Genomic DNA, 22,266 nt, shown 5'->3' with positions numbered 1-22,266 from the left:
TAGTGCTCCTGAAGTGCAGACATGCACCTTTAAGTATTTTCATACTTGCACAAGAACACCACTTCTTCTTAGATGTCAGCATCTAAGATGTCCTGCATAATGCTGTACAACATGTGGGACAATATCAATACAAAAATATATCACTTGCATAATGGTATATAACTGAAATCTGATTTGACAACTGTAACAAAACAGCCAGATTCTTCATTCTAAACTAGCACTAACACACATAGTGCATTGACAAAACTTAAGTATTCCACTTTTAAAAATAACAAAGAATCACCATGTTATTCTATTACAGTGAAATCATCAAAGCGTTCCGTGGCACCATAAAGACGAACACATTTATTGTGATGGGAGCTTTTCAAACAAGTGCCTACTTTATCAGATGCAAGACCTGTAGTAAACTAATTACTATTTTTAGAAACCCAACATTTCCCCACTATAATACCCATGGAAGTAGGCCAAAGCTTAAGATTTTGAAGGCATTATGACAACATAGTCATAGTCTGGGCTCCAGAGCCCATGTGAGAAGTGAAGTCTTGGGTGTTTGGGCTTAAAAGGACCGGGGCAGGCCAGAGGCAAGAAGGAAGACAGGTGTGTGTGTGCTAGCTGAGAGGCCGGGGACTCCCCCTCCACTCAATCTGAATCTCCCTGGCTTGAGCCAGGACACTGCTGAGCCTTGCTGCCTCCTCCCTTCGGCCTTGACCAGCAGAAAACACCATCTGCTGGGATTCCTGTTGCCGGCTTGGGCCACAGCCCTGATTGCCCAGACAAGTTGCAGCTGTGTGGGTGTGAGTTCCATCAGCTGGGCTACAGAGCCCAAGTGAGACGTGGGGTCTGGGGTGTTTGGGCTTAAAAGGACTGGGGCAGGCCAGAGGCACAGCTGTTGGTGTGGGCACCATTAGGCGAGCTGTCTGCAAGTAGCCGCCAAAGCTGGCCACCAAAGGGGACTGGCCTTTGGTGCTGGGCCTTCATTGTGGAACTGAGGTTGGGGTGTGTGTGTGATATTAGGGTGGGGCTGGATTAGAGTTTGTTGGTCCTCCTTTTTATTGAATTGTGCCAGGACTTTTTGCTGATATGTGTTTGGGTTCTCTTGAGGAGGGTGATGCAGGAGGGTGTGTCCAGCAGCTCTGGGGCAGCTATTACTGTAGTGGTGGGGGATAGAAGAATTGGCACTGGCAGAGCAGCTGGCTCTTCCAGGGAAAGGGAAACTAGTAACTGTTTACACTTCTGGCTGCCCTATCAGCTCTCAGGCCCCGGGGAGCAGTTCCAACTACCCAAAGAGCCTAGCCTTACTCCTCTGTAATGCCAGGTCAGTTCAGAATAAGACCAAAATAATTAATGACTTGATTGTGGATGAGGGAGCCAACCTGGCATGTGTAACTGAGACCTGGTTGGGGGAGGCAAGTGGCCCAGTTTGGGCCCAGCTACTCCCACCAGGCTACTCTGTCGTGAAGCAGGTTAGTGGAAGTGGGCAGGGCTGTGGTCCATAAGGGTACCATCTCCCTTACTAAGGTCCCTGTGAAATAGTTGACTTATACTGAGTGTGTATTTCTTAGGCTGGGAACTAGGGATAAATTAGGGATTCTGTTACCATCCAGCCAGCTGCCCAACTGACTCCCTAACTGAGCTGACGGAGCTGGTCTCAGAGCCGGTGTTGGAGTTTTCCAGACTTTTAGTACTGGGGGACTTTAATATCCACTCTGGGGCTGACTTGTCTGGTGTGGCTCAGAAGTTCATAGCAGCCATGACAACTATGGGCCTACCCGTTAGGTTCAGGTCCAACTCATGTTGCTGGCCACACTCTCCATTTAGTCTTTTGTTCGGGACAGGAGGGTGTTCCATGGGTGGGGGATCCTGTGGTTTCGCCACTGTCATGGACAGACCACTACCTGGTTAAGGTTGGTTTCACAGCCACAATCCAGCCCTGCAGGGATGGTAGACCTATTATGATGGTCCACCCCGAGAAGGCTGCTGGATCCAGCCTTGGAGGGTTTGGGTGTTGGTGTTGTCAGTGATTCTGTTGATGCCTTGGTGGGAACCTGGAACAGGGAACTCACCAGGGCAGTAAACATGATCGCTCCTAAGCGTTCCTTCTGACCTGCTTTAAGACTGGCCCCTTGGTATACAGAGGAGCTATGGGGGCTGAAACAGTAAGGTAGATGACTAGAACGCAAGTGGAGAACTTGGCTCGAATCTGATAGGACACAACATAGAGCCCATTTGAAGGTTTATGCAGTGGTGGTGCATGCAGCCAAAAAAATAAATTTAAAAAATCTAGTCTATGTGCACTGTATCTGCAGGTTCGCGTTCAGAAGAGTTATCCCAAGTCATGAGGAGTTTTAATTCATGCACCTTTAATTTCGAATCAGTCCTCAGAGACTATGTTCTGCTGTAATGCTTTTAATGGGTTCTTTGCGGATGAAATAGCTTCTATTTGGGCCAACTTGAGCTTCACTGTTTCTGCAGAGTCTATTAAGGGGTGTCCAGCAATTCCTTCTGCAGTAGTAGATTGGATCAGTTTCAATCTGTGACTCCTGAGTATGCGGACAAGCTGCTTGGGGCACTTGTTCTCTGGATCCTTGCCCGACTTGGCTGTTGAGGTGGCCTAATTAATATCATTAACACATCGCTGAGGAAAGGTAGGATGCCTACTTGTTTGAAGGAGGAAATGGTTAGATCGCTTTTTAATAAGCCTTCCCTAGATCCCTCAGCGAAGGACAGTTATAGGCCAGTCTCCAATCTCCCATGGCTTTGCAAGGTGATTGAGAGAGTGGTGGCTAACCAGCTCCAGGCAGTTTTGGAGGAAACGGATTATCTAGACCAATTTCAAACTGGCTTTAGAGCTGGCTATGGGGTTGAGACAGCCTTGGTCGGCCTGATGGATGACCTTTATGAGGGAATCGACAGAGGGAGTGTGACTCTTTTGGATCTCTCGGTGGCGTTCGATACCACCAACCATGGTATCCTTCTGGATCTCCTGCGGGAGATGGGGATAGGAGGCACTGCTTTACAGTGGTTCCACTCCTAACTCTCAGATAGATTGCACATAGTGGAGCTTAGTGATGGTTGCTTTTTGAAACAGGAGCTATAATATTGAGTCTCTCAGGGCTCCATTCTGTCACCAATGCTTTTTAACATCTCCATGAAAAGGCTGGGTGAGGTCATCAGGAGATTTGGTGCAGGGTGCTTATCAGTATGCTGACAACACCCAGATCTATTTATCCTTGTTGTCATCCTCATAACCTGGAAATGCCATTCATTTCCTACATGCCTGCCTACAGTCAGTAATGGGCTGGATGAGAGAAAACAAATTGAAGCTAAATCCAAGCAAGACAGAGGTGCTCATTGCAGGTGGATTGGAATCTGAGGGATGAGTTAGATATTCCTGTGCTGGATGGGGTTACACTCCCCCAGAAGGAACAGGTACGCAACATGGGAGTGCTCTTGAGTCCAGGCCTCACCCTGGTATCTCAGATAGATGCTGTGGCAAGGAGGGATTTTCATCAGCTTTGGCTGATTCGACAGCTGCAGCCATTCCTTGAAGAGGACAGCCTCAAAACAGTGGTATATCAGCTGGTAACCTCCAGGCTTGACTAATGCAATGCACTCTATGTAGGGCTACCTTTGTATGTAGTTTGGAAACTTCAGCTACTCCAAAATGCAGCAGCCAAACTGGTCTCTGGGATAACCCAGAGAGACCATATTATGCCTGTACTTAAACAGTTACATTACTGCTGATATGTTTCCGGGCAAAATATGAAGTGCTGATTATTACCTTTAAAGTCCTTAATGGCTTAGGTCTGGGTTACCTTAGAGAGCGCCTTCTTCTGTATGATTCCCACTGCACGTTAAAGTCATCTGAGGAGGTCCGCCTCCAGTTACCACCTGTATGTCTGGTGGTGACTTGGGACCAGGCCTTCCCTGTAGCGGTTCCTGGGCTGTGGAATGCACCCCTGACAGAAATCTGTAACTTTTCATTGTTGGTCTTCAAGAGAATCCTTAAAACATATTTGTTTATCTGGCCTTACAAGGTTTCTAAATTGTTCTTAAATGTTTTAAATAGTTTTAGATGGTTTTTATATTGTCTTGAATATAAGCCAATATAATGTTTGTCAATGTTTGAACTGATTGTTGGTTAGTTTTTTGTTGTTGTGCACCACCCAGAGCCTTTGGATGGGGTGGTATAAAAATGTAATAAACAAACAAACAAACATGGACTTAAATTTCAGGACAGCCACCAAACATTTTACGAACTATTAAGCATGAGGATACATCCTAGAAGAGCCTCCATTGCTTTACTGCAGCATGATTTGATGAACAGTGTATATTATTTAATAAAAGTTGCTACCTGTTTTCCATACAGCCCTGTATGCTAGCATTGTTTTACTCTTCTAAACTTGCAGGCACAGTGCTGGGTTTGGAAATGGAAAACCTAAGTTAACATCTCTGCTTAACTATGAAGCCCAATTAATAACCTTGGGCAAGACACTCTCTCTCAGTTCAACCAGTCTATCAAGGCTCCAGGTTCCCTAGGGGAAGGGTAGATAAAGGCAGATGAAGCAGCCAAGAGAAATGAGTGGATGAACATAATAACAGCAACATCTAAAAAGCTAGCTGGCAATTACTTTTTATCTTTTGTCTTATCTTTTTATTATCTTTTTATCTATGACAAATATTTTAGGAGTCCTATTCAATGTTCCCCCTAACAAGAATTCCCAGATGTTGTTGACTACAACTCCCAGAATCTCCAGCCAAAGGCCACTGCAGCTGGGGATGCTGGGAGTTGTAGTGAATAACATCTGGGAATCCCTGTTAGGGGGAACATTGGTCCCATCTTTCACTCCTCAGTGAAGATCAACACTACAAATATATAGCAAGAACAGTCTTATTTGGGGTAATCTGATGACCATCCAACACAGTATTCTGCTTGCAAAAAATACCAAGAGAGAACAGCAGGCACAACAATGGCAAAAAACAACTGAACACGCCATCACCAGATTACTCACTATCCTCTACCAGTCTAATACAGCATTCAGGATGCAGAAAAGCATGCCATATAATCAGTTGACAGTCAAAGATTTTTATTCACGTGTATGCATATGGACAAGTCAGAAAAAGCATTGATGCTTTTGAACTTTGGTGCTGAAGAAGACTTTTGAGGATACCATAGACAGCCAGGAAAACAAACAAATCAATCCAGAATTTTCACTCGAGGCACAAACGACCAGGTTCAAACTATCATACTTTATTACTTATATACTTTGGACAAATTATGTGAAGACCCAGCTCCCTTGAGAAGTCTATAATGCTGGGGAAAGTGGAAGGAAAGAGAAGAGGACAACCAGCAGCAAGGTGGATGGACTCAATTACAAAAGCAATGAATGCACAACTGAGAAACCTCAAAGGCCAAGTTGAAGACAGTTCATCCTGGAGAGAATCTATCTATGTGGTTGCTAAGAGTCGACACCGACTTGACGGCACTTAATCAATCAATCAATCAATCAATCAATCAATCAATGCATATGGAGACTGTCTGACATATCGTGCAGTGAAATGTGGGCAGTTCTAACTTCCCTTGCCAGTGCAAGCATCTTAACAAATAAATAAATACTGGTGCTCTTGCACAAATACTTGAATAGGTGTGATCACACTTCTGTGATGCTACTTACATTGCCAATAATGTAAATAGTGTCATGGAAGTGCAGTTGTGCCACCTTCTGTATTTGTGCAAACGCGCTCCAGTACAAGACCGCCATCATTTATTTTAGATTGTGAGCCCTTTGGGGACAGGGATCCATCTTCATTTATTATTTCTCTGTGTAAACCGCCCTGAGCCATTTTTGGAAGGGCGGTATAGAAATTGAATTATTATTATTAATAATAATAATTATTATTTTAAAGTGCCTGCAGCAGTGCAGCCAGTTCAGAGCCACCCAAGTTTCACTGCATGTGTCTGCTACTACTCATAAGAACATAAGAGCAGCCCTGTCAGATCTGACCAAGGATCCATCTAGATCAGCCTCTTGTTTCAGTGGTGATCAGCTAGATGTCTCATGGCCAATAGCCACTGATAGGTCTGCCTGCCATGAATTGGTTTGATCCCATTAAAAAGCTATTCAGGCTAGTGATTATCAGCACATCTTGTGGCTCTGAATTCCACAAGTTCATTATGTTGTGTAAAGAAATATACTTACATTAAACTTGGTCGGTGCCATTGTGTTGTCCTGTTGTTATGGTTGACATAGTAGGTACGTCCAAGATTGTCCACCTTTTCTTCCCATCCAGGGGGCAAGGGAGGAGGTGGTAACTCTTCCTGGCGTTGAGAGGGAGAATCATTGGAGTCCACCACCTCCCAGCCATGCTTCAGAGGAGGGGAAAAGAACAAAGCAAAATTGACTTTAAAGCATTTGAATCTGAAGGTGTGTGATTTCAATTATTTCTAATATGAATGACTAAATCTCAAAGTGCTTTTAGCTCAAAACTTATCATATCAAGGTAGCAGCAGTGAAATGTGTTGTTGCATTTATATTTCATACACTGATCAAAATGGAAAACCTACCACTACGGTAAGAAGAGAGGAGCCCACCAGTGACCACTTTGTCCAGAGGTCCCTCAGAAGTGAAGCTGGCCCTGATCCTTGGGGCTCATTTCTGGAATGCAGCCATAGAGCCCTTTTTCATGAATGGGAGAAAGACCTCAAAAGGGGCAAGGGGAGGAAGCGTCGAAATGCTTATCTGCCCTGCAGATGATCTCCCTGACATTGCTGGGTGGCCGTTCGCCCGCCCAGAAGACTGTTGGCTGCTCTCAGCAGCATGGAGGATTGGGGGCTGGGAGACCCCCAGAACTCTCATAATGCACCACACAAGTGCCTCCCAACTCAGGTCAGGAAGCTACTTGTGTGTAGGTGCCACACAGAGTCACGTGGTACCAACACACGGACAGTTAGCCAGGGTAAGAGTGCGCTCATGCCCTTAACCCTGGCTAACAGCTGGAGCTCCCTACAGGATTTGCCGCTTCGCCACTGCCAGGAGCTGTGTGGCCACCAGCAGCAGCTCAGCTGCCTAAGCCCTGTCTTTGCTGCATGTGTGAACAGCCTCATAGTCTTCAGAAATGGTATGATGTTTGAAAGCTCCCAGTCTAGCAAAATCTAGCACAACCAGCACAGCAACATCCAAAGAGTTGCAGGAGTTGCTCCAGCATGAAAGGCAGGATATAAATATGGCGAGGGGGGAAGTAATTATTTAGCATTTCTGTATCACTGCTCTGGTGTCAAAGCAGGATTTGAAATGTATACATAAGCACAAAAATTATTATACTGAAATTAAAAACATTTCTAAAATACAATAAACCTCACATATCATTTTAAAAGGAGTTCTAAAGGCATCCTTCAAAATAGCTACATAAAATCAAATTTAAAAACCTTTAGCAAGTGCTAAAACAGGGCTTGGCAAATAGGGACCATGGCATTTAGAAATTTAACCGCAGTACCTGAACTAGGATGTTTCAGTCAAGTAGTGCTTTAGTAGCCACATGTATTGACTGCCTGTGGGTCTATATTTGAAGATGCCAGTCAATGCATGTGGCTCTGTTGGTTGTGAGAACGACCTCAAAATATGCTTTTAATATTAAAACTTGTTTATTCTACGAAGTTATTTCATTCTTACTGGCACTCAATTCTACTATGCAGCACTATTACTGGATAGTCGTCCCTCAAACAACAGTTCAGTTCCGACATATGACAGCAGCTTGAAGGAATACCATGCTTGCTTCACATTCTGGAACTGATATTTATTCTGTGAGTTTGAAAATAACTCCTCATTCTAGCTACCATTGCTATGAATAAAGACTGAAATATCCTATATCTGATTCATTCATCATATGACACAAGACACCACGCCAGTAGAAATGTCTTCCAGCTCTCATGGCTGATTCATGCCACCCTGTTGCAATGTGGGTTGCTTCGCTTGGGATGAGAGATAAACCTACAACAAAGCTCTCTACTGCTTCATCACCCACCCAAGTGACAGTTCACAAAAGATGCAGCAAGATTTCAAAGAGTTAGTATGGTGAGCCATGCTCTACAGGTTTAGAGAAACAATTAGTTTATAGATCTGGTGTGGATTCAATGCCCATCACTGTAGCCGACCCATATCCATGTGATTCATGCAAAGCACCACATGGATCTAGCCAATCATATTCAAAATCCTGCTTCTGACTACATTCTGCAGTGGTTTAGGGGATGGGGCTGCAGCTCAGTAGTAGAGCATCTGCTTTGTATGCAGAAGGTCATGGGTTCAGTTCTTGGCATCTCCAGGCAGGGCTGAGAGAGACTCCTGCCCGGCCTTGGAGAGCCGCTGCCAGTCAGTGTAGATAATACTGAGTTAGATGGGCCAATGGTCTGATTCAGTATAAGGCAGCTTCCTATGTTCCTAAGGGAGTCTGAGCTACTGTGACATTGCTCAGTCACAATTCCTAGACAATTGCCTATGTCTACCAACAGATTTGCAACCCAATGGGGACTGCATGGAAATGCTGGTTGTTTAAACTGGTGTCTTTCTGTGGGGCTTATAACATGGTTGCTATCATTTGAATGATCAGAGAAGCAGATTGTAGCCTTTTAGGAACACAGGAAGCTGCTATATACTGAGTCAGACCATTGGTCTATCTAGCTCAGCATTGTTTTCACAGATGGGCAGCAGTTTCTCCAAGGTTGCAGGCAGGAATCGATCTCAGCCCTATCTTGGAGATGCTGCCAGGGAGGGAACTTGGAACCTTCTGCTCTCCATCCCTTAAGGGGAATATCTTACAGTGCTCACACTTCTAGTCTCACATTCATATGCAGCCAGGGTGGACCCTGCTTAGCTAAGGGGACAAGTCATGCTTGCTACCAGAAGACTAGCTTTCCCTACAGAGGAGCACCAGTTCATATTACTGGGGGGGGGGATCCTTATATGTCCCTCCATGAACCCACCAGCAATCCCCCCATGACCCCATTAGTAATTCAGGGAACTGCATGAGGACCACTGAGAATTTGAGACAGGACTGTGTCCAACCCAAACTATGGGTGCTACTCAAAGAGCAAGTCATGTTCAGCAACTTTGTAAGATCCCTTCCCCACACAGGACCCATCCCCATCACCCTTTAAGATCATCTGGAGAGGTCTGTTTGTGGTTGCCACCAGCTCGTCTAGTGGCTATGCAGGGACAGGCCTTCTCTGTTGCCACCCTGAGTATTTGTTATGCACTCTCTGCTGAAATAAGAGCCTCCCCACCTCTGACAGCTTTAAAGAAGTCTTTAAAAGAGGTATTTATCCACCCAATCTTTTAACTAGAATTTAAACAGTTTTAATTCCTAATTTAATTTATGTTTTACATTGTGAATTACCCAGAGACACAAGTTTGAGGCTGTGTACAAATATGATAAATAAGTAAATAATAAAAAGTAACCATTAAAAACATTTTAAATCAGGGATTCACAAATTTAGGTATAGCTCACTAGTCAGCCATAATTTGTGGTGGTCATCAATCCCCTCTGTTCCCTCAAATTCTTTTCTGGCTTACATGCAAAAATGGTATTAAGAGAGAAGTGGGCTGTTCATCATTTGCACTGGGATATGGAGATGGTAAGAAACAGTGGGAGCCCTTCTACTGCTTAGAAAAGATTTCTGCTGTTTCTTACTTTCTCAAAAATTGCACTGGAAATGAGGGCTCTTTTGAGGAGATTGATGTGGTGGTGTTGTCCTGCGCACCAGAGGGCTGGGAGCATTTGCCATTGGTGAGTTGGCAAGTGGATTTATAGTGCCTGTTATTAATGCTAAATCAAATTGGCTGGCATGCTGCGCAGCTTGACACAGGTGGTTCATAACCTGAATTGGGAATAATGAAAGTAGCTTTGTGACATGTGATTATGCAAAAATAAGTAACAGCAAAAGAGTCCTGTTGTAGAATAGTGTGGGCAGTGGCCTGCAGTGGCGTGGGCAGTTCTAAACCACCTGCATTAAGCTGTGCAGCATGTCAGCCACAAACTTCTGTCTGGTACACTGAATGGAGACTCAATGATAGGATCTCTGAATAGGCAAAAAGTGATTTGCATTGTATGCAAAAACTTGCTTGACTGCCGAAATTTTGTTTCTCTCACACACAGAAAATAAATTTATAATTATGTTGTTGTTTTTAATTGGCTGCATTTCTTTGTTGAGCAAACCAACTGCTTTGGAAGGTGATTCTAAGGTAAAATGAGGCATTATGTTTTCATTAGGAATGCTTAGTCAATACGCAAAAAGATTTGCCAGCACAGTAATTCTGAATTGACATTTTAAAAAGACAAGTCAGACAGATGATCATATAATAATGAAAGGGATTTCTCATTAAGAAGCTGGAATAAAGATCGAGTTTCTCTCTCTTTCCTCTCCCCGTGTGTGTGTGTGTGTATATACACACATATATACATACATATACACATACACACACTATAACACCTGCTTGGTTTACCATTCTGTAAAGAACTGACTACAAGTAAATTCTGTACACCTTATTTTTCTTCTGAGAACAATGTACTTGGTGAGAGCCAGCATAGCGTATTGGTTAGAGTGTTGGACTAGTTCTGGGAAGGCACGAGTTCAAATCCCCATTCAACCATTAAACTCACTGGGTGACTTTGGGCCAGTCATGTATCTCTCAGCCTAACCAGCTCACAGGGTTGTTGTGATGATAAAAATAAGCATATACACTACTCTGAGCTCCTTGGAGGAAGAGCGGGATATAAATGTAAAAAACAAACAAACAAACAAATAGTGGGTCTACATTATTTCTTGCAAAGTTGTCGTGCTTATTAGACTGTAATGTTTTTTTCATTATTGAAGTTGAGCCTGGCTATCCAAGATAATGTTTATTAATACCTTAAGAATCGGGCTTGCTGTGCCAGGGATGACTACCTTACTTGTAGCACAAGTATTCCTGCATTATGTCTTAAGCTGCTTAGGCCATCATTTTCTCACTGAAAATCTAATTCTAACTTTCTAAGCAATATGATCTGCAAAGTTGTTAGATTCCTAGAATGATTATTACATACACAATAGCAAAGGAGCTATAAAGAAAAGTGGAAATGCCTGAATGAAATCATCTCACCTCAGAGTCCTCCCTCTGATCACCATCCTCTTCTTGGCCACCATTCTTTGGCATGTAGGCCATCTTCAGCCTCAAGAACCCTTTTACCCGAGATTTGTGACTAAGGGGGGTGGGAGAGGGGAATGGTAAAAAAGAGGAGATATATAATGGTCTCGCGATCTATACATTTCTTAGAAATTTCTACTCACTCACAAAAACAGTTCTAACCGCACATACAAACACACACAAAATGGTTCTCACCTTCTTGGCCTGAGAAGAAAATCTTTAAAAGTGTAAGGCCTTTCCATGGTTGGGTCTTCAGTCTATTGGTACAAGAATAAAATTTAGTCATTAATGCTGAAACATACATACCTAACCAAAACATTAATTTTAGCCAGTGATTATTCAAAGCAATTCTACCTCTCTGGGCAGGCACAGTGTTTTGCTAACTGAATATTTCCACTAGGTGTCACCCTGGCCACCACTAACAACACAGCCCAAAGATCACTGCCCTGGTGTAGAAAAATACTTGAAAACAAGAGTGGCCAGAGATGCCAAGTGCCATTTAAAAACACCTCACCACAAAATAACATTCCAAATCCCATACTTAAATCTACCCTTCTCTTGAACTGCTACACATCGTTACTGGTAGAAAATGCAGAGATGGCTCTCACATTGACATGTTATATAACTGATGAACAGGTACAGGTGAGAGCCCTTATCCATTCTTCAGCCTTCCCATCCTAGAAGTTCAAAAGTAAGGAGTTGCCCTGGCTGTTGCCAGTTGGCTGACAAGCTGAAGGGCAAGGCCCTCTCAGCCCCTCACATTTTTTTAACCAACTAGCCACAGTGGCAGCAGCTCCAGGGACTAGCTCTGTGTGTCTCACCACTCCTTGTAGAAAGAGGACAGGGAATTGTCAGAGGCAGCAATATCACATCACATTCCTTGGCCAGGGTGAAGTGTGCACACAGTGGAAGTTCAGAGAAAAAGTATTCCATTTGCCATATGCTGTCTTCATAATTTTAAGAGTACTAACTGATAACGTTGCATCTTAAATTACAAACAGAGCTTGTAACTTGCAAAGCAAAAGACAATCTAAGCAGGGGGTTACATTTCCAGAAATGTCTGCTAAGTGTGGGAACACAGGTTTGTGAGTTGCCAAGGAGTGTGGGAATTTCAACCACTGTACATAGTGTACAAATTGTGCTACGTGCACAAACCTATGTTTAGCAGGACACAGCTAATTATCAAGTGGATTTTACCCCAAGTAACTTGTACTTTGCAACATTCCACAGCCAAGAATATCAAGCTGAATTGGCAAGTCACAAAACTGTGATACATTAACTTGCATTCCTACTGTTGTGGGGCTGATATTCTGGATGTAAACTGGTGCATGCGGGGTCCTATCTTAGGCTAGAGGGTTGAGCTAGATAGTGTGCAGGTCCCTTCTAGGTTTACAATCTTATGTGTGTGTTAGTTTTAGTTAGGGCAAATGCCATTTCCCCCCAAGTTATGCAAGCAGAAGCTACAGATCCTACTACGGGTAGTTAGATTTTCTCAAAGACACCACAACTATCTATTGGTAAAAGAAACAACCGCTTGCTACAGTAACCGAAAGGTTAGATTAAACACAAGCACTCAAAATTAGAAGTCTACTGCTAACAAAGAGCCATTGCCAGTGTGTAACCTCTTTGCATTTTCATATCTGTGAAAAGCAGCAGCAAGCAGAGTGAGATCACTATGTTCCATGGGTATTTTATTACCCATACTGATGAGATTTAACACTTAAAAAAAACCCAACCTTTCCAAGACCTCAAAGTAGTTTACAATCCAGGAACCTGGACACATCATTTCCTCCCAACATCAATATGTTTAGGATGAAGTCAATGGATTTCGCATCCACTGACTTCTGCAGAATCAAGTTAATGTGGCATTAAATAATAATCTGTAGAGAATATTTTGCAGATATGTCATCTGATTGATCTGGGGTGACAGCTACAAATTCAATAAAATAATCACACCAAAATATGTATTAGTCTAGTTTGTCAGTTTAATTGACTTTTCAGTGGAACTCAGTAGAATGTTCCACAGGGTTCTAAAGTTTCGGGGGATCTCAGCAAACTGTTCTCCATCGGTCCCTTCTTACCTGGCTTCCCTCTAAGGTTTGTGGTGGAGTTTACCTTGGCAGATGGGATGGGGAAGAGGAGGTGACAATGGGGCCACTCTTTCAGACAAGAGTTACTCAACCACCATTGAACAAAGGCTTTGGGCACAGAAGCGGTCTCAGGGATCAGCAGTGGGTCTTTCTGAGAGATCTGAGCCCTTGGAAGTTGCCCAATGATGCTGACCCCTGAAATAAGCCCTGGTTGAACTTATTGTCTGAAAAGCAGACCAGGTTGTTTTTAGGTGAGCAGTTTCCTAGCCTTGAAAACTGTGAAGCTCTTAGGTAAGCACTAAATAACCATTTTGGAAGAAGACCAAAAACCAAGAGGTAATGTCCATCTGATGGGAAAAGCCATATGGATGATTTTGGTTCAGTCTTGTAAACCTAATTCTGTATTATGGTAACTGTATTATAACTATGTATTACATATGTAGAGGCGGTTCCCACAATCAGTGGGAGCCGCCTGGGGATGGTTAGCAGGGAGAGCAGGCTTAGCCCGCTCTCCCCACACACGAGAAGGCAGTCTGCTCCGGATGGCCGAAACACGACTGCCGGCTCCGACTGCCGGCAGGGCTGGGAGGATCGGGGGCTGTGTGGGCCCAGGAAGCTCCAGCATGCCCTGTGCAAAAGTACAGGGCGTGCTGGAGAGACCCCCAAGCAGGGAGGCTGCTTTTAAGCCTCCCGGTTGGAGTCTACTTGTGAGTTGCCGCGGCGCGGCACGCCTCCGCTAGCCTTATTTTCTCCCATCTTGTGAATAGCCTCGGATTGTGATAATTCCTCTTCTTCCAGCCTTTCTGAAAACCCTCCTCTTCAGACACACCTCTGAATAAGAGGAAAATCTGTTTCACTCTGCTTGTATTTAATCCACAATGGCATTCACTTTTCCCAGTTCCAATTTGGTTACCATTTTCATTACTTTTTCATACTTTATCTTAATATATATTTAATGTTGTACAGTTTTGGGGCTGCTTGGTGAAAAGTGGTTTATAAATGCAATAAATAAAATTTGTCACAGACAGAGGCGTAACTAGGGAAAACGGCGCCCAGGGCAAGCACTGAAATTTCGCCCCCCCACCCCCCGTCGCCCAAACATCTGACACGCATCTTTCAGAAAACTTGAATTTTCCTATTCATATGCAACCAGGGTGGACACTGCTTAGCTAAGGGGACAAGTCATACTTGCTACCACAAAACCAGCTCTCCTCTCCTTCTTGAACTGCCATCTGCAAAGCATGGGGTGGGCGGCTTTTGGAGTAAATATCTGTTTTGGGACTGTGGCTTTTCCCTGCTACAGACCCAAGACAGATTCTGACTCCATACCACATAGCTGCTATTTAGTAAACAAAAGCTAAGGGCATCAGAATCAAGGATGCACTTAAGATAATGTGTAGTTACTTTGGGACCTCAAGAAGCACAGATGAAGTGCAATGATTCTGGTAATGGAAAGAAATGGTATAGAAGTTTAAATACATACATACATATACATAATCACTTGGACTACAAGCTATAATGTTTCCCAGCAGAAAATCATGTATAGAGAAAAGAAATCCATTGTGCCTTGCTGTGTCTGGTTTTAAAGTTCATGCTGAGCTAGTTAGACTCACTAGCCTGCTGAATATGCATTTATACAGTAGGACAACAACAACTTCCCTTCATGTGTGTAACCTGCTCTTCTTCATCCTGGCCGAACCCGCTCCTTATCTATCCAAACCTATAACTCTGTGCTGTGGTGATCCGAGGCTTATTATGTAAAGATTGAAGCCCTGTACACCCACCCACCCTAGTCCCCTCAAAATCTGTTATTGAAAGTAAGAGAATCCCTCAAAATAGCATGAGATGGGGGGCAGGGATCTGTAGCAGGAAGAGCAATTGGCTGAAACGAGAGGGGTGGGTGGTCTTGTGCAAGCAAAACTATCTTTTCACTCACACAAGACACCTTTTGGTCCAACCTAAATGGGATTTATTTCAGAGTAAACATGTATAGGATTAAGCTACACAGCTTGCTGGCTTAGCTTAAAGGCATTCCTGCATTGTGTTTGTATTCTTTAGTCATGAGGAGGATCACTTGTTAAGGAGCCAACAATTCCAAAATAAAAAATGATATATCTGAACAAAATATTAAAGTTGACACTCTCTAACCAATGGATCAGCAGAGTCTACATCATTTGTCATTTTCAATGCCAAGTCTTCTCCAAAACCCATGATTTCCCCACCTGTTTTTAGGTTGCCTTTGTTTGCCCAACCTTTCCATAAGTTCTCCCCCCTCATCCTTTTACAAGCAGGAACATATAATGGAAGCTTTTGTTTTTCAACTTCATCCTAAATGTTGTACTACAGTCTGACGCACAGTCTTCTTTTTGACAAAATAGATGAGTTTTAGAAAGCCTTTAACAACAGTGACTGTGGTGACAAAGTTTTCAGCTAATCATTTCATCACTGAGGGCTGTCTTATATTTTAGGGTAAGGATAAAGAGTGAACTGTCAAAAGGAAAGGCGTTTCAACTTGAACACTATGGGAGAAGAGAAGGCTACAAGTTAAGTGCAGAATAAATGAGGAGAAATGTAACTGGTTTGCACTCAACCAATATATCACTCACTCCACCCAGTTGACATTTCCCAGCATCTTCCCCAAAGGGGCTTCACGCTCCTCTTGTTGGACTATGGTGGGGAGACAGCTTCTCTCTATACACCCCATTATCTAAATGCCATCAGCTATTGTCACAGAACGATATGAGGAAGTTTCTCAAAACATTTTCAAAATAAGAAACTTGACTCCCTTTCCCGAGGAAACTGCAGCAGCAGCGTCATCTTCTTGGAGAAGAAAAAAATCTCTCCCTCTTCACTCCACGCCCCACCCCACCCCTCTTGTGAAGCCAGGGCTCGTTCTCCTTTCTTATTCCTTCAAGTCCGGATCCAGAGATACCAAAGTGAAAAATCAGGCAGTAGCTCAACACACATACACGGGGGTGGAGGGAGGAGGAGGAGAGATGGCACATTACTGGGAAACTGCATGGGGAGAGTTAGTTTAAGCAACTCCCCAACTCAGTGCGTGTGCCCGGCTGCTCCTCTCCTCAGTTAAGGGAAGGCTGCCGTGCTGGGGCTGAGTGGGCTGGGCTCCCTTGAATTGTTGAGCTCACCCTCCACCCCGCTCTCTGCTCCAGCCCCCACCCCCACCACTCTGGCGAGGCCAGGACTCCTTCTCCTTTCTTATTTCCATCCAGAGAATAGATACCAAAGTGAAAAATCAGGCAGCAGCTCAACACACACACACACACACACATGGGGGGGGGTGTGTGGAAGGAGGAGGAGGAGAGATGACACATGACCAGGAAACCGCATGGGGAGAGTTAGTTTAACCAACTCTCCAACTCAGCTCGTGTGCCTGGTTGCTCTGTTCGTCAGCTAAGGGAAGGCTGCTGCGCCGGGGCTGAGTGGGCTCCCTTGAATTGTTCAGCGCACCCACCGCCCCTCCACTGCCCGATTCTCCGTTCAGACTTGTCCCTAAATGATATAATTGAAACTTCCTCCTTTACTCCTCCAAGCGCATTACAAGGCAGAGAGGGGCTGGGGGCGGAACTGGACGGCAATTTCATTAGCAAAGGGAGGGGAGAGGGTTCAGGTCACCCCCGCCGCCCCCAAGATACACACACACACCCAGAAGCCAGCTCACCCAACTGTTTCCTCAACGCGCCCCCCTCCATGGGGTATAAAAACTTTTCTTTAAAAAGAAAAACAACAACAAACATACACAAATGCAATCCAAAACAAGAGTCTTTTCAACACTCCCATTGGGGGAAACAAAGTGGGTTGGGTTTGTGCCTGCCCACTGCACTGCGCCCACCTGCAACTTGGACTCAGCACACGTGGTGATGATAAAAGAAGGGGAACCAAGTGAAGCAACTAACTTGTTACCTTTTTCTGCACACACTTGAGAGAGATAAATTCAAGATTATAGCAGCAGCAGGCAGCTAGTAACACGCTGATGAGGATCACGGCATGCAAGCAGGCACAGCAGCTCGAAGCACAGCACAGGAGGAGGAGCAGCACAGTAGAGCAGACAACGCTCTCTCGCCACTCTCTCGAGTGAACTGGCAGGAGCATGCTCACCGCCAGCCAATGGGAGCGCTTATCCGCCGCCCACCACCTAGAGATCTCTTGAGTGCGCTGCTGCTGCGGTGCAGGGTTGCAGGTGCATGCCAGCCAGGTCCACCACCACCCAGGCACCCTGGAGCCAGAGAGACGCTGCCACCCGCCCAGAATTTTTCGGGGGAATTCAAATAAAAAATAATAATAAATTTAAATAAAAAAATTGGGATCGGCAGCGGTTATGGCAGCGCCCCCCACGTGACCTGCAAAGATGGCGCCGGGGGCACGTGCCCCCCCTGCCCCCCCTATCGTTACGCCTCTGGTCACAGAGCCATGCATCCTTCTGTAGTACTTTCATTTTCAGCTGAGACAGGCATAAGTATAAACTGTGTTGGAAAGGAGTCTGATCTGCATTGAACAATATGATGTCCCTTGTGCCAATTCACCTAAACCTTTTCTTTCTCTAGGTGGTGATTTTTGCCATAAGATCCACACGTGCAAAGAAGAAGAAAAAGTGTTGAAAATGTATTCAGCTCCACAGTGACAGTAGTTGATCGTGTGGAGAGCAGCATGCTGATTGCATATACCCAAAACCTCCATACTGAGTAAGTGGCAGTTGGACAAAGGGCCATACGGTCAAAATGTGAAAAACCGACTGCATTAATTGGCTATAGATGCTCTTTGTGTAGAATCACTGGAGAAAAATATGGGACTTTCCTACCTGCCTATTAGCTTTCCTATTTGGGGGGAAAAATCATTTATTTTGAAATGGTTTTGAGCTAAAGCATTGCATTCAAACATTATCTACACATCTTCACAAAGGAAATAATACAGGAACATTCTCTTTCAAAGGATTCATGAGATGAAAGACAGGCTTCCATTACTTCTCCCGACATATATAGCTTCATGTAAAACAAAATCCATAGGGCAGGAAAGCAGCTCAGAAAGGCATCTGAAGTGAACTGTTAACGGTTATTAACTTTTTTGTTTCTGTAGAAAGCAGTGAAGAAGCAGGTATTTGCTGTAAAGAGTCTGTGGATAACATACTTTAGAGCAGAGCCAGCTGTTAACTCATGTTAAGGGAGAACAGTGAAGGGCTCTCCCCACAAGCTATCTCTATAAGCAGGGGTGCTGAGGGAAGCTTGGAGTTCCGGCTTCCCCCGGCCACCTTTGTGCAAACTGTATTCAGACCTCCCTTCAGGCGAACAAGTTCTTGAGAAAGGGATGGGAGTATCAGCTGGCTGGGTTTCTTACTCCTCCCATGGTCTCGAGTAACTAATAGTTCCGACTCCTTCCTCTGTTGGGGAAAATTAGTCACAAGAGATAACAACGGAAGGAGTGAAAAACTCAACCAGCAACTTCAGCCTCTCTAGCTATCTTTGTCTAAAGGCACAGTTTGTGGGAGGAGCTCTTCAGAGTTCTAAACAAGCAGAACAGAGCCCTTTACCACAAAACGTGGGAAATGGTTCTACATTATTTAAAAGTGGCAAGAGAATAAAGTGAATGAATGAATGAATGAATGAATGAATGAATGAATACTGCACTGTAAACCGTGTTGACCGAAGAAAGATATTGCTACAATCCTTCTGCTTGTGGAGAAGAAGAACTGAAGCACCAAGTATTTGGATGTGGGGCACAACTGGGGCATTTTTAGACCCTAATGTGACCTGCCTCCTAAAAAGTAAGCATTTTTAAAAGCTGTCAAAATATTTCCAAAACACCAGGGCAACATCCAGACTACTTAGTCACACTGAAATGGGACTTGAGTTAGTCATGCATAAATTGTCTAATTGATTTCAGTGGTGCTTCACCGTAATGAACAAGTCCAACTTCAATGTGACTTAGTCATGACTAGCTTAGTCTGAATGTTGCCCACTATCTTTTTTACAAATCATAAGTATGGGAAGAAGAAAATGTCCCTTATACTGCACAGATCTTCCCCTCTCCAGCAGAATAGATTTTCTTCAGAATAAAATACATAGCTCAATTCATATTCCTCTTACGGTTGTTATTTATGAACAAGCAATTATTTATTCATTCATACATTCATTCATTTGATTTATATACCGCCCTTCCAAAAATGGCTCAGGGAGGTTTACAATTAAAACAAACTTGTAAAACAATGAAAAGCTAAAACAAATTAAAAGCAATAACACAACAATTAACAATTTAAAAACATTTTAAAACAAGAATTAAACATTGTCCCCAGACCCCAGCTCAAGAAGACACGTAGAGTTAATATGGATGAAAAGGGCCACAACTTTATTAACTATTACACAGGCATGGCAGACTGGAACACCAGGTGATTAATCACCCTTAGAGAACAGTGCGGGCCAACAGAAGCAGGTCAGAGCTCTGAAGTCCTAGCCATCACCCTACTGGGTGACACACCCTGGCTCGGGAATGGGCAGGTACGCCCCACTCAATTCCTTCAAAAGTCAACCCCCCCTTCTGTAAGAGAGGATCTGGATACTTTTAGGCATTCGTCCACCCCAGACCGTGCAGCCCAAAGGTTGGAGAAGTCCTGAAGCAGGTTTCATGGCAATCATTTTCCCCGTATTATTATTCCCCATATTATTATTATTATTATTATTATTATTATTATTATTATTATTATTATTAATAGTTTGATTTCTATACCGCCCTTCCAAAAATGGCTCAGGGCGGTTTACATAGAGAAATAACAAACAAACAAGATGGAACTCTGTCCCCAAAGGGCTCACATTCTAAAAAAAACATAAGATAGACACCAGCAACAGTCACTGGAAGTACTATGCTCGGGGTGGATAGGGCCAGTTACTCTCCCCCTGCTAAATAAAGAAAATCACCATGGTAAAAGGTGCCTCTTTGCCCAGTTAGCAGGGGTCTGGGCAAAGACCCCTAGGCAAATTAACATGTTGCAACTCAAGATATAATTTTAAAAATAATGGGTTTTAAATATTCCTTCAGTATCTCACCATGAAGCACATTCAAATAAAGATCAATAGATATTTAGAGGAGTGTGTTTTGATAAAGAGTTTAAAATAAAAATCTCATGAAGAGGAACTGGATATATTCAGCTTAGAGAAAATAGGATTAGAAAGACTGATAACTTGATAGCTTTCAAACATTCAACCAGTTGTCAGAATGGAGAGGGACAACATAATTATTTCTATAACTTTCTTAGGGAGGAATAGGCAGCAATGACTGACATTCTGTGCTACATTCCATGTAGGGATGTGCAAAAAATTTTGGGCACAGAACGATCTGTGCCCGAAACGAACAATTTCGGGTGATTCGGGGCCGAACCGAATCACCCCCGATGTCCCCCGAATTTTTTCGGGCACGAGCCGAATCACCCGAATTTCGGGCACAAAAAATTCGGGTGATTCGGTTCATGGTTGATTTTTGGCGATTTTTTAAAGTTTTAGTGACTTTGGGGCAGTTCGGGGGCATAGCATGGGATTTGGGCAAAAGGAGTGGGGTGGGGTGGTAGTGCATAATGGGTGCAGGCTACCACCCCAATTTCAGGGGGATTGGGCAAAGGGCTGATTTTTGGTAAATTTCTGAAAATTTCATGTCTTTGGGGCAGATTGGGGCATATTGGGGCAGAAAGTGGGGGCTGGGGCAGAATAGTGGGGTGGGGTGGTAGTGCCTAATGGGTGCAGTCTACCACCCCAATTTCAGGGGGTTTGGACAAAGGGGTGATTTTTTGAGAATTTTTGAAGTTTTGGTGACTTTGGGGCTGTTTGGGGGCAGAAAGTGGATCTGCCCCAAAATAGTGGGGTGGGATGGTAGTGCCTCATGGGTGGAGGCTACCACACCAATTTCAGGGGGATTGGGCAGAGGGCTGATTTTTTGAGAATTTTTGAAGTTTGGGTGTCTTTGGGGCAGATTGGGGGCAGAAAGTGGATCTGCCCCAAAGGAGTGGGGTGGGCTGGTAGATAGTGCCTGATGGCTGGAGGCTACCACCCATCCCCAATTTAAGAGTGATTGGGCAGAGGGGTGAATTATGGTGAATTTATTTGTATGAGGTTTGTCTTCATAAGGTGAAGTGTGCTAAATTGATTACTTCCTCATATTATTCATAGTAAAGGAAAGTGTGAAAAAGTGAAAGTGGGGTCATGAGAGTTGTTTAATTGAAAAAAATCTCATTTGCTATGATAGAATGAGAATTCACACCTTAGGTGTGAATTCTCATTCTATCATAGCAAATGAGATTTTTTTCAATTAAACAACTCTCATGACCCCACTTTCACTTTTTCACACTTTCCTTTACTATGAATAATATGAGGAAGTAATCAATTTAGCACACTTCACCTTATGAAGACAAACCTCATACAAATAAATTCACCATAATTCACCCCTCTGCCCAATCACTCTTAAATTGGGGATGGGTGGTAGCCTCCAGCCATCAGGCACTATCTACCAGCCCACCCCACTCCTTTGGGGCAGATCCACTTTCTGCCCCCAATCTGCCCCAAAGACACCCAAACTTCAAAAATTCTCAAAAAATCAGCCCTCTGCCCAATCCCCCTGAAATTGGTGTGGTAGCCTCCACCCATGAGGCACTACCACCCCACCCCACTATTTTGGGGCAGATCCACTTTCTGCCCCCAAACTGCCCCAAAGTCACCAAAACTTCAAAAATTCTCAAAAAATCACCCCTTTGTCCAAACCCCCTGAAATTGGGGTGGTAGCCTGCACCCATTAGGCACTACCACCCCACCCCACTATTCTGCCCTAGCCCCCACTTTCTGCCCCAATATGCCCCAATCTGCCCCAAAGACATGAAATTTTCAGAAATTTACCAAAAATCAGCCCTTTGCCCAATCCCCCTGAAATTGGGGTGGTAGTCTGCACCCATTATGCACTACCACCCCACCCCACTCCTTTTGCCCAAATCCCATGCTATGCCCCCGAAC

At 44.0% G+C, this 22,266-nt stretch overlaps 1 protein-coding gene across 14 annotated transcripts in view; it reads right to left on the bottom strand.

Moving 5' to 3' along the window:
* NEDD4L (NEDD4 like E3 ubiquitin protein ligase) overlaps positions 1–22,266 on the bottom strand; it is a 397,256-nt gene that overhangs the window by 92,169 nt on the left and 282,821 nt on the right. For all 14 annotated transcript variants that reach the window (XR_008314599.1, XM_053288369.1, XM_053288370.1 and 11 more), the window contains 3 exons: positions 11,373–11,434; positions 11,133–11,232; positions 6,201–6,367 (listed from right to left, as the gene is read on the bottom strand). Coding sequence is in view for 13 of the 14 variants with exons in the window: in XM_053288369.1 (XP_053144344.1) it covers positions 6,201–6,367; positions 11,133–11,232; positions 11,373–11,434 (329 nt within the window). In the remaining variant the exon portion in view is untranslated. The remainder of the gene's footprint in view (positions 1–6,200; positions 6,368–11,132; positions 11,233–11,372; positions 11,435–22,266) is intronic.

This window comes from Hemicordylus capensis, chromosome 2, assembly GCF_027244095.1.
Source record: "Hemicordylus capensis ecotype Gifberg chromosome 2, rHemCap1.1.pri, whole genome shotgun sequence".
Classification (NCBI taxonomy): Eukaryota; Metazoa; Chordata; class Lepidosauria; order Squamata; family Cordylidae; genus Hemicordylus; species Hemicordylus capensis.
This window is presented reverse-complemented; position numbering and strand designations above follow the sequence as displayed.